This window comes from Lactuca serriola, chromosome 5 (genome assembly GCF_051521515.1).
Source record: "Lactuca serriola cultivar US96UC23 chromosome 5, Lser_US96UC23_V15, whole genome shotgun sequence".
NCBI classification, from domain to species: domain Eukaryota; kingdom Viridiplantae; phylum Streptophyta; class Magnoliopsida; order Asterales; family Asteraceae; genus Lactuca; species Lactuca serriola.
The window spans coordinates 318,204,870-318,217,767 of NC_136412.1; the positions used below are offsets into that span (position 1 = coordinate 318,204,870).

Genomic DNA, 12,898 nt, shown 5'->3' on the forward strand with positions numbered 1-12,898 from the left:
TTTAGACATGCATGAATATAAAGTTGGCAACTTTACGTGGTTTTCCAGCTCAAGGAAGTCAAATCTATGTTTTGGGGCCATGTTCTTATGGATTAAGTGCTTAATGTATTGAGATGTGGGTTTCTGGCGAACTCGGCGAGTTTATGGATAAACTCGATGAGTTAGCTCGGTTTTTCTCTGACTTTGCAGATTGATAGAGGAACTGGGCGAGTTGATGGACAACCCGGCAAGTTGGGTCAACTCAGGTCGTTGACCTTGACTATTGACCCTGTCTTTGACCAAGTTATTCTAAGGGGTACTTGAGGTAATCAAAATTGTAATTAAGAAAATTATGGGCTTAGGATAAGACCCATATGGGATTGGGCCCAATTTCCATTAATGGGCCTTTGTGGATCTTTTGGATTTGGGCCTCAGTTTGGTTCATGTTGGGTCAGGGGTAAAATGGTCATTTTATCCCAAGTAAGGATTTTGGATTATAGCTTGGAACCCAATTTCAAATTGGGTGTGTTATTGGTATTGATAGTTCGGGAAGCTGGCAGGGCAGCAGAATGGGATTTCTTTCAGTGAGCTTCTGCATACGAGGTGAGTTTTCTTCACTGTACTTTCGGGTTGAATGCACCAAGGTCGACCCTTTGGTTTGATAACCTGATATTGTTGATATGTCGAGTATGGAATAGGTATGCATGCTAGTCTGGTTATGTTGGTCTTGATATGTTAGTCCGGTAGATCTGTAGGACTACTTGTGATACTATCTATGTATCTGTATATGAAATTACCTGTTATATGTCGGTATATTGTGTGGGTTGGGTTGAGGTTGTACTGCTTTGTGCTGTAGCCAACAAACACTGGAGTATGCCAGATACGAGATGAGGGCCAGGGAGAGAATGCCAGACTTATACTGAGGACTCATTAGCATTCTAGATATGAGCTGAGGGCCGGGTAGGGCAAACCAGACTCGTACTGAGGGCTTAGTGGCATTCCAGATACAAGCTGAGGACTGGGTGGTATGCCAGACTCGTACTGAGGGCTACTCATTGGTATTTCAGTCCAAGGACTGAGGGAGCAAGCCAGACATAAGCTGCAAGCCTAAGGGCAAGCCGTACTTATGTTGCGGGCTCGAGAGCAAGCCATATATGAGTTGTGGGCCTGATAGGCAAGCCAAACTCTTACTCTGGGCATAAGGGGTAATCCAGTCTTTTAGATGTGGACCGAATACATGTTGTTATTTGTATACGTTATCTATTTGGGTGTTGATACTTTGGGGGAACTCACTAAGCTTCGTGCTTACAATTTTGGTTTATGGTTTCAGGTACTTCAGCGGATCTTGTCAGGGTGAAGGCGTGACTATACACATCCTCGCGTTTTGGACTTATGATCTCTAGGAAACTCTGATAATGTGAATGTTTTGAAAACTATGTTGAAAACGATTCTGACTTTTAAATAATGTTTTGGAAACAATGGTTTTTGTAAACACTTCTTTAGAAAAAGGGTTGTTTTGAAAAGTTTAAATTTTATGAATTTTTATGGATGTTACATTCTTAAGATTAGGAAGAAGTTTGTTTCTGGTGATGTAATAAATAGGCATGGTTATAAACAAATATATGAATATGATAGGTATATCTTATCAAAATGTGGAACATGATGGGGAATCTAGGTTACAAATACAATGCCATAAGCGGAAAAACAATCAAAACAATTCAATTAATTAGGGCACATGCAACCTAGTTTGATCTATGTATTTCACATATAGCAACATACTATGAATCACTAGCATGCAAAATTTTCCTATGAATAAACTAATTCATAAGATAAGAAAATTAACCTTTAGATTGTTATTGTAAACAATCTTGAATCCTTCTTCTTCAAAACTTTGGTAGATAGCATCACAAGCGTCGTGTCTCTGATGGTTCACACGGAAGGCTAGCAACTAAGGAATATGGATAGGGAGGAGGAGAATTTCGGCCTGAAGTTTCTTAGACTTATGAGTACCGAAATTGTGAAGGCCAATGTTATTTATATAGGTGAGGTAGCTTAGATCCAAAGCTAGGGTTTAAGGGTGGAAACCCTAATCCCTTTGCTTTGTGACCAAGCAGCCCACAAGCCTCCATACAAGAGCCTTTGTACGAAACTTCTAGGCCCTTCATAGAAGATTTCGTCCAACCTCTTTACAAGGAGGTCCTACGGATTTTCCCTCAACTATCAATAAATTACCAAACACCCTCTACACTATAGATTAATCTAATTAACCCCAAAATTAATTTTAATTAATTTATGATTAATTATTAATCAATTATCATAATTTATAATTAATATATTATTCTCATAATATATTAACAAATTATATATTTCAATTTATTAATCAAATAATAAATCATTCTATCTCTCTCTCTCTCTCTCTCTCTCTCTCTCTCTTTCTAAAATAATCATGTCCAATTGCTAGCTTTGAGGGCAACCCAAAAGGGTTGTGCTACTATCAATTCAAGTTTATACCAATTATAGTTATAGGATTAGACACCTAATCCAACAGTCTCCCACTTGGATATGTCTAGTAACTATAACTACCAGTATAATCTTCCAAATTGATCAGCAAATTGTAGCTACCAAAAGTCGTTGTCGAACTCTGACCTGATCAATTATGTGTCCTATGATAAGTGATAATATAATCCTCCGTTCTGCAAGATATCATTCGGATATGAGATATGGAACATAATCAATCTCATTGTCCAATATTTTGTTTCTCGATTTCTGATTTGTAATGACTTAGAACTTCAAGTCGAACAATTTAATCAAGTCATGGTAAGGCCTAACACTATAAGTCAACACCAAATCACCGAGGGGCCTAAAGATATCACTTTTCCCATTAAGGCAAAAGGAACAAATAAACTTTGAATTACATGCTTGCACCATTTACTCATCAAATCATGCACAACAATACGTTTTATAACATCAAGTTACCGATGTGTTTTCATATCATCATTGCACAACCAAATTGTAAACTACAACTCATATATCTATGTTTAAAGATTATAAGATATTATCGTCTCATAATTACTCGTGATAAATTTCTTGAAGTAATTCTCTTAGCGTGGGTTAATCCAATACTTAAATCTCCATTTCAAAGTACTTATGAATATTGCAGCAATATCATTGCCATGTCTAAAACTCTTCAGACAATCTACTATTCAATTCATGACAGTCTTGATTCACTACTTACTTCCAAAAGTATGATCGACTTTGAATGTTTGAATAATCCAATTATTCGGGAAGTAAAACATGCAAAATGAAACACAAAATAAACAATAGACAAAAGGTAGTAATCCAACTCATAAATAAATCTCCATTATTTAATCACCAAAAGTCAATTACATTTATTTTGTTACAAGTTTTAAAATAACTATCTAACTACTAAAACTAATATCATCTTTCAGACCGATGCTCCTAGCGTGCTGAACGTGCTTGACCTTACTCAGACCCTTTATGAGGGGATCTACATGATTCTATTCTAATGATACCCTCTTCACGATGAGATGACCTTCTTATACTCTATGTCTGATGAAATGGTATTTTCTGTCGACATGTCTTGATCTGCAATGATCTCTTGGTTCCTTGTTAAGGCGACCGCCCCTTCATTATCACAGAAAATTTCTATTGGCTCCTTGATGGCTGGAACAACTCCAAGGTCTCCGATGAAGTTCTTCAACCAAATAGCCTCCTTTGATGCTTCGCTCGCCGCTATGTACTCCGATTCATTAGTAGAATCAGCCACCGTCTCCTGTTTGGAACTCTTCCAGGTTACCGCTCCTCCGTTTAGGGTAAAAACCCAGCCAGATTGAGAACGGAAGTTGTCTCTGTCTGTTTGAAATTTGGTGTCACTATACACAGTTACTCTCAAGTCTTAACGTATCATTGCCACCATGCACAAGGACCCAATCCTTAGTCCTTTGCAGACACTTGAGAATATTCTTAACGGTTATCCAGTGAGCTTTACCTGGGATTTCCCTGATAACGACTATCAATGCTCAAAGCAAAAGCCACATTAGGGTGAGTACATGTCATAGCATACATAATAGATCCAACTGCAGAAGCATATAGAACTCTACTCATTTATTCTATCTCTGCATCAGTACTCGGACTCTATGACTTACTCAGTTTGGTATTACTCTGTATAGGTAGTTCTCCTTTCTTGGGATTCTTTATACTAAAACGCTTTAGCACCTTTTCCAAATATGTACTTTGACTAAGTCCAATTAGTCTTTTACTCACGTCTCTCAAAATCCTTATCCCCAGAATATAGGCAGCCTCTCCCAGATCGTTCATAGCAAAACACTTTCCAAGCCAAGACTTAACCTCTTGCACAGTTGGAATGTCGTTTCCTATAAGAAGCATTTCATCAACATACAATATCAAGAAAGTTACTATACTCCCACTAGCTTTGAAATATACACAAGATTTATCTTCACTATTAGAGAAACCAAATTCTTTGACCTTCTCGTCAAAGCAAAGATTCCACTGCGAGAATCTTGTTTCAATCCATATATTGATTTCTCAAGCTTACACACTTTATTCGGATACTTTGCATCCATAAAACCCTCTGGCTGACTCATGTAAACATCCTTATCCAACTTCCCATTGAGGAAAGCGGTTTTGACATCCATCTACTAAATTTCATAGTCATGAAACGCAACTATGGAGAGCATTATCCTAATATATTTAATCTTAGCTACTGATGAGAAGGTCTCATCATAGTCGATCCCTGGGGTTTGAGTAAAGCCCTTTGCAACCAGTCAAGCCTTGAAAGTGTGTACCTTTCCATCCATGTCTGTCTTTTTCTCGAAGATCCATTTGCACCCAACTGTCTTACGACCTGGTACATTATCAACCCAATTCCAAACTTTGTTGTCATACATAGACTTGATCTCGCTGTCGATTACCTATTGTCATTTGGCAGCCTCAAGGCCAGCCATTGCTTCCTTATAGTTAGAAGGTTCATCTAAATTTACCAGTGTGCTATCACTGATAAATGTATCTACATCTGTAGTAATAAGGAAACCATAGAACTCAGGTAGAATTTTAACTCTTCTGGAACGCCTAAGAGGTAATGACTCGTCAATCGGTTCAAATGGAATTTCTTCCTTAGGTTAAGCCCTAGCATCTTCAGAGGTTCCTTCATCGTTTGATTCCTGAATTTCTTCAAGATCAATTGTACTTCCACTCTCCTGTTTGCATATGAGCTCTCTCTCATGAAAGATTCCCCTTCATGCTACAAAGACCACGTTCTCACTAGGTCTGTAGAACAAATATCCAAAGGACTTTTGCGGGTAGCCGATGAAAATACATCACTCACTTCGAGGTTCAAGTTTGTCGTGAGTCTCTCGTCTAACGAAAGCTTCACAAATCCAAACCTTGATATGTGCTAATGAGGGAACCTTCCCTGTCCATATTTCATGATGTGTTTTGGCAACCTTCTTAGTTGGGACAAGATTAAGAATGTGGGCATCAATCTCTAAGGCATACCCCCATAATGAGTTTGGAAGTGAAGATCGACTCATCATGGAAGGAACCATGTCCAATAAGGTTCGATTATGTCTCCCATCCACTCCATTAAGTTGTGGTGTCCTAGGAGGTGTCAATTGTGAAACTATTCCACATTCCTTGAGGTAGTTATCGAACTCGATACCAAGATACTCACCGCCTCTATCGGATCTAAGCATCTTTATCTTCCTACCCAATTGATTCTCCATTTCTTGTTTAACACGTTGAACTTTTCAAAAGTTTATGACTTATGATTGATTAAATAGATATAGCCATATTTGCTATAATCATCAGTAAAAGTCTTATAAAATCGATTTGCATCCCTTATGGTGGATTTGAAGGGCCCATACACATTTGTGTGTATGAGATCCAACAATCCTTCAGCTCTCTCACAAGAACCTGTGAAAGGTGATTATGTCATCTTTCCCAATAAACAAGACTCGCATGCATCATCTGACCTTAAGTCAAATGATTCCAACACTCCATCCTTTTGGAATTGGGAGACACATTTCTTGTTAACATCTCCAAGACGATAATGCCACAAGCACACTTTGTCTATACCATTAGATGTATCAAATTGTAAAACACTATTGCATAAATTGTCTACAAACATCACAGTTTCATACACACCATCATAAGGTAAAGCTTCAAAATAAAAAACACCATTTTACAGGCATAAATGGATCCACTCTCATTATTAAAAGAATATCTAAAACCTTGTTTAAATAAAGCATGAAATTAAATGATGTTTCGTGCAATCTCTGACGAGTAGCAACAATTTATTAAATCTAATCCTAAGCCACTACTAAGCACTAAGCCATTAACTCCAATCTTGGTGATAAGTGAAGATCGTCTATTCCCCATGATTAAGTTCATCCTTCCATGCTCCACATCCTCACTTCTTTTTAGCCCCTGCAAATTAGAACAAATATGAAATCCACATCCTGTATTAAGGACCCACGAATGAGAATATGATTAGTTATTAGATAAGATAGTGTAAATACCTATTGAGGTTGGCTTCACCTTACCATCCTTGATATCCTGCAAGTATTTCAGGTAGCTTTGTTTCCAATACCCCATGTCATTGCAATAGAAGCAAGTGGCCTCTTTTGTGTCACAGACGGGGGGAGCATCAAAACTGGATTTTCCTTTGGGTCCCTGTACTCGACGACCCAGCTTGGGACTTTCCCTTCTAGTTTTGCTTGCGAGGACCTTTCCTCTTCTTCCCTTTCCCTAGGCCAATGGCCAAAACAAGAGCACCAGTAGAAGTGGAGGCAATACCTTTTCCCTTCATTCTTGCATCAACTGTTCTCAGGAGGTTCTGCAATTGAGACAAAGTAGTTTCATTGTTGTTCAAAACTATGTCGATTTCCAACTCTTCATCAAAATTCACGTTGAGTTTGATTAGCCTGTCCACGTATCGTTACATTCTCTAAACATGGCTACTAAAAGACTCGCCCTCTTTCATATTGCTAGCAATGAGGGACTTTACCACCTCATACTTTTCCTGACGAGCTCGCTTATAGTATTCTCCATAAGGTTCTTGTTCATATCGTACGGCCAGTAATCCTCATAGTGCCTTTACAATTATGTAGTCATTGTGACCACCATGATGCACACAACTTTTGTAGCATCATTATAGTGTTACTTATAGGCAACCATTTCTTCAAGAGTGACCTTCTATTTGTCGATCTCATCCAATGGTCTTTCGAGGACATATTCCTTGTCCTCAAAACGAAGTGCCATTTTGATGTTGCGCATCTAATCGTTATAGTTGGTGCCATCAAATTGCACCTTCGAACAAATGTTCAACAAGGAGAAGTTGTTGTTGTTGTTGGGGGAGGAGAAACCAGAAGCATCAGTTGGAGTATACATCTATAGAAGAAAGATAATTTTAGTTAGATAAGAATAATCCTCAATATAATACCTAAAATGAAATATCAAGGCTAGGATCCAACTAAATAATTCACAACTTAGAAAAGGGACGTCGTAATCTAATTATTATAATATAAAGGTAGGTAAATGACGATTTACCAATTCTACCATAAAAAAACGAAATTTGAACAAATTAGGTTTTTAGTGAAATTCCTAGATCATTTAAGATGCATCAATACTCTTCAATGACATGTTTAATCTCGATTATGTTCTTCCATTTGTGACCGGGATACCGAGGATCACAAATAAGATGTGAATAACCATGCAAATTAGCTTGGTACTCTCAATGTCGTTTATTATCTCATTTTAATATGCTGGTTAACCACACACACTCCATTAATCAATGATAATTTACGAGACACCCGTTGCCACTTTTTATTAGTCCTTATTAGTATGTCGATTAACCACACACGCTCCACTAACGACTAATAAAGTGCAATGTGCAATTTCATGGGTTCGGATACAAATTCACATTTTCCTAAAGTAACTAAGATTGAGAATTAAAAAAATGTTTAGTTACTTTATAATTCATTATACTTATTAATGAGAATTAATTGTCCTATCAAACCCGTACGACTAACGATCCTCCACCAATCAAGGAAGCGGTGGGTGAGAGTGAACACCCATTCAACCGCCATTTTATAGGCAATTTCCTTATACCCCCTTATAGATTGGCTTTGTGAATGAGGCGTACTAATGGTTTAACTGACTTGTCTTATACATATAGTAATATTATACTTTTAACGATACATATATTACAACAATGTATTTTTAAAACTTTTCAAAAATACTAGTTTACATTTTAAATTTCAAAAATTAAACCTTTAATTTAAATTTAAAACAAAATCTATAATATTTGACATTAATTATTAAGTCCAGTTAATATTCAAATTAATTATTTAAACACTTAAAAAATCAAGCATATTAAATACCAAATAATCAATAAAGTCACATATAAATCTCCTAACTTCTAGGTATTCAAATTATCATGATATATTCAGTAAAATCGGATTTGGCAAGTAAATATAATAGATAATTATCCAAGAAATCAAATTAGGCAGATTTACATCAGATTTTTCGGATCTGACTGAGATCATGTCGTGAGCCTCATAGCTCATGTCATGACCTGCGACTAAACAAAAATCAAGGTTTATTTTCTTATTCACCAATGTGAAAATACATGAAAGAAAGCCCTAGGCTCTGATACAACCGATGAGGAATCTAGGTTACAAGTACAATAACATAAGCTAAAAAACAATCAAAACAATTCAATGAATTATGACACATGCAACCTAGTTTGATCTATATCTTTCACATATAGCAACATACTATGAATCACTAGCATACAAAATTTTCCTATGAATAAACTAATTCATAAGATAAGAAAACTGACATTTAGATTGTTATTGTAAACAATCTTGAATCCTTCTTCAAAACTTTGGTAGCTAGCACCACAAGCGTCGTGCCTCTGATGGTTCACATCCAATGCTAGCAACTAAGGAATATGGAGAGGGAGGAAGAGAATTTCGGCCAGAAGTCTTTTGTTTTAGAGAAATCAAATATCCTCATATTTTTTCTTCCCTACTCATTCTCTTATCCATTTAAAACTATAACAAGTGTCATATTTAATTAAATTAATAAATATTTAAGACATTTGTCACAATCTAAAATCGGTAAGGAGAAAAATATGAATATTGAATGACTTCCTGTATTTTCTTCATATCCATACTCCTATTTATTTTAGATTGCCACAAATGTTTTAAATATTTATTAATTAAATTAAATATGACAACCGTCATAATTTGAAGTAAATAAGAGGATGAACATAAAGAAAAAATAAAAAATATTTGATTTTTGTATTTCTTTCTTTTAATTTATTATGACAAAAATGTATATCTTGGAATAAATTAAAAATATATAAGCTAATCGTTTTAAAAAACAAAAAGAAAAACTAGGAGTTGATTGGTGTGGGCTCATAAGTGTGTAAGCTACAGAGGTAACATTATTACATTTTAACGTCTTCATAATTTTAGTTGTTTTTATTTGAAGTGAAATAGATATTTTATGTTGGTAAATTTATGTTTTTTTTTTTCTTTTTTTTTTTAAAAAAAACCGCGAGTTAATATATATGAAAGAGATTGAATACATATAGAAACACCTTATTATATAACTTGTTATTTTTGTTTTGGTACTTTTTGACAGTTTATAACTTTATATTAATTTATTTTATTTTTAAAACAATGTGATATTTATTGTGCATTATTTAATTTATCTTATTTTTAAAACAATGCGATATTTATTGTGCATTATTTAAATATTGTTGCAAAGTATTGATTTATGTTAAATAATTATTATCTGTTTTATATTAGCCCAAAATGCAAGCTAAGTCAATGGCTTCTTCTAACTAACAACCCTCCATTAAATTCTCATTACTCATCTATTCTCTCTCTTTTCATCATCTTCGTCCCCCAATCCACCATAGCTTCAATCCTCTGTAAGCTCCATTCTCACCTGCTCATCTCTCGTTTCCTTCCGACATATCCGAATTTAATATATACACAACACAATCCCAATCAGTTTGAATTTCTTTGATTTAAATGGGTTGCTCTGCTTCTCGTTCTTCTCCACCATTTCACTTCACCACCACCACCATCACCACCACCGCCGCCTCCGCATTCGCCGATCACCAACACCCACCGTCAAATTCCTCCACCTCTTCACCTTCCCCTCACCATTTCTATTCCCCATTCTCAGATCACTATTACAACTCATCTTCAACACAAACCCCTGTTTCGCGAACCATGTCTCTACCCACTCCTCTAATCCATCATCCTCCCCTCCGAAAAGGCGATTCAAATCACTTCGTCTCCCTCACTTCCACCACATACGGCTCCCTCATCCTCATCGACAACAACACCACCACCACCACCACCGACAATAATAGAACCCTAGAAGAACACCCGGCTTCGTCTCCAGACTCCGTGATTAACACCTGGGAGCTCATGGAAGGTTTAGATGATGAATTTGATATGATTAACGATAATCCGAAGCAACCCAATTCTTACTTTGGAAAATTAAGTAACGTATCGAAGGAAAAAACCTATGTTTCTTTCGGGTTAGGTGGTCCGTACGAATTGGTGGAGCATTCGGAGCCTAAGCCTTTGTGGAAGCATTTATCTGAAGAATCACTGCTATCGAAAATGGATTCCAATTTGGTTTCTAGTTACAACAAAGCATTGTCTTCTAGAGTTCTTGGTTGCAAAGAATCGAAATTAGCAAGTCATTCCGTTACAGAAATCACAGATACAAAAGGGGGTTGTGTTCTATCTGGTTGTGAAGATAGAATTGTATTGTACTACACAAGTTTGAGAGGAATCCGAAAAACTTACGAAGATTGCTGTGAGATTCGAATGATTTTAAAAGGGTTTCGAGTCTTCATCGATGAAAGGGACATTTCAATGGATTCCGCTTACAAAGAGGAACTACAAGGTGTTTTTGAAGGTAAAGGATTCACTCTGCCACAACTGTTCATCAGGGGTAAACATATCGGTGGTGCGGATGAGATCAAACGGCTTCACGAGGAAGGAAGTATGTTTAAGTTTATGAAGGGTTTTCCTATTATTGATCCTGGGTTTGTTTGCGATCATTGTGGGGATGCAAGATTTCTGCCATGCCCAAATTGCAATGGTAGCAGGAAGGTTTTTGAGGAAGAAGAAGGGAGATCGATTAGGTGCCCTAATTGCAACGAAAATGGATTGATCAGGTGTGCAATTTGTTGTTCTTGATTAATTGATGAATCACAATCACAATCACACGTACATACTAAGTTTCTTATAGTAATCGTTAGTAGTCATTCTGGATGACGATGATGAAATCATTGGTGGTGTAATTGGTATTTAAGCTCTTTGAAACTTGTTCATCTTCAGGTAATAAGAAGATTAATATCTATTTATTCCCATTGTTGTTTTAAGACCATTTTGTTTATGTCATTTAGGCATTTAGCATACAACAATCTATGGATTTCTAAACTCTAAAATGGCTTTTTTTTATGTCGCCGAAAAGCTTTTGGCAATTAATAGAATGTTCCACTTTAAGCAAATGAGTTTTGACATGGGGCACCAATACATGTTCATGTAGGGCATATGTTTGAAAAAACCACTAAGGGGTTTTTCACTATATATTGAAATTATCTGAGTGTTTAAATAGACCCAAAATTAATTTAGTGGTTTTTTTTTTTCGGTTATTGCCATATAATATATTGTGTTTTATGACATTTGCTCCTTCATATATTTGTTCATGTAAGAGGGGTATTCTACATGAGCTAACCACCAATCCATTAGCATTATGTGATATGTAAATAGTGTTGGATGATTGATATAAGATCGTGACATGTCGTGACCATGGTTCACCACGACATTACAACAACCAAAATGACTGCATCTTTCCTTTGGTACTCTGAAGGAGATTGCCTCGGGTTATCAAAACAAAGTTTCGCACCTTGATGGGTGAGTTATGAGTAGAGTACCGTAGCAGAATAAATAAAAATTGTACAATAATCCTATCGAAACAATGTATATGGTATGTTTTGGAAATGCTTTAGAGTTGCAAATTTTGTTGAACCAAGGAAGGTGTTTGATTTTGTTGCTTCGAGAGTTGTGAGCATAATATATAAACCATACATCGAACTATATTATTGAATCACCAAGATGAAAATAAGTTTTTACATTGATCCATTGATCATGTCATCTTCTATGTGAAACTTTGACAACGAAGTATAACCGATATGTGATGGTCTTCCTCTTCACAAAAAAAAAAAAAAAAAAAAAAAAAACTTATAGTATTTCTTCAAACAACTTTTGGTAACGAGCCTCTAAGATTGTACAAAAAAAATGGTGTTAGGGGAAAAACCACATTTCTCAAAATATTAAAGTGTTAATTAAACTCTAATAATATTATTTAATGATGAATAGTCTTATGTAATTTACAAACATAGATACACTCAGGTATTATATATTTTGCATTAGAATATTCTAACAATCTCTCATTTGAGAGGTGTTATATATTTTACATTAGAATATTCTAACAATTTCTCACTTGGGTGTTACGTGTTTGTATAACACCCGATTCAATGTATTTCTCGTTTTGACCATTATTATGAAAAATGTTTGCAAAGTTGGTCCCCTTCGCGATTAAAAGAAATGTGTGTATGCTAGCTAGTACGTTGGACGTACTCGCTCAGACCACAAACCCTAATTTTTAGGTTTAGACTATATTTAAGCATAATTATGGACTCAAGACCCTTTCCCTCATCAACCTCCTTCCCTCTAAAGATACCCTACAAAACCTTAGCTTGTTCTTAAGTATTTTTGAGCCTTGGTGGTTATCTTGTAGTGTTTTTACTCACTTTGAAGAAGAATGAGCTTGGTGTTCA

At 35.9% G+C, this 12,898-nt stretch overlaps 1 protein-coding gene across 1 annotated transcript; it reads left to right on the plus strand.

Annotated features, from left to right (window-relative positions):
- The first annotated feature begins 9,848 nt into the window (after positions 1 to 9,848).
- LOC145055040 (Glutaredoxin family protein) lies at positions 9,849 to 11,425 on the plus strand. The gene has a single exon (XM_079003322.1). It carries the CDS (start codon positions 10,065 to 10,067, stop codon positions 11,250 to 11,252), a length of 1,188 nt encoding a protein of 395 aa, XP_078859448.1. The 5' UTR covers positions 9,849 to 10,064; the 3' UTR covers positions 11,253 to 11,425.
- Positions 11,426 to 12,898: the final 1,473 nt, after the last annotated feature.

Bases quoted from the DNA above. Each gene is read 5' to 3' on its own strand.
- LOC145055040 (XM_079003322.1), top strand. From the start codon at position 10,065: ATGGGTTGCTCTGCTTCTCGTTCTTCTCCACCATTTCACTTCACCACC.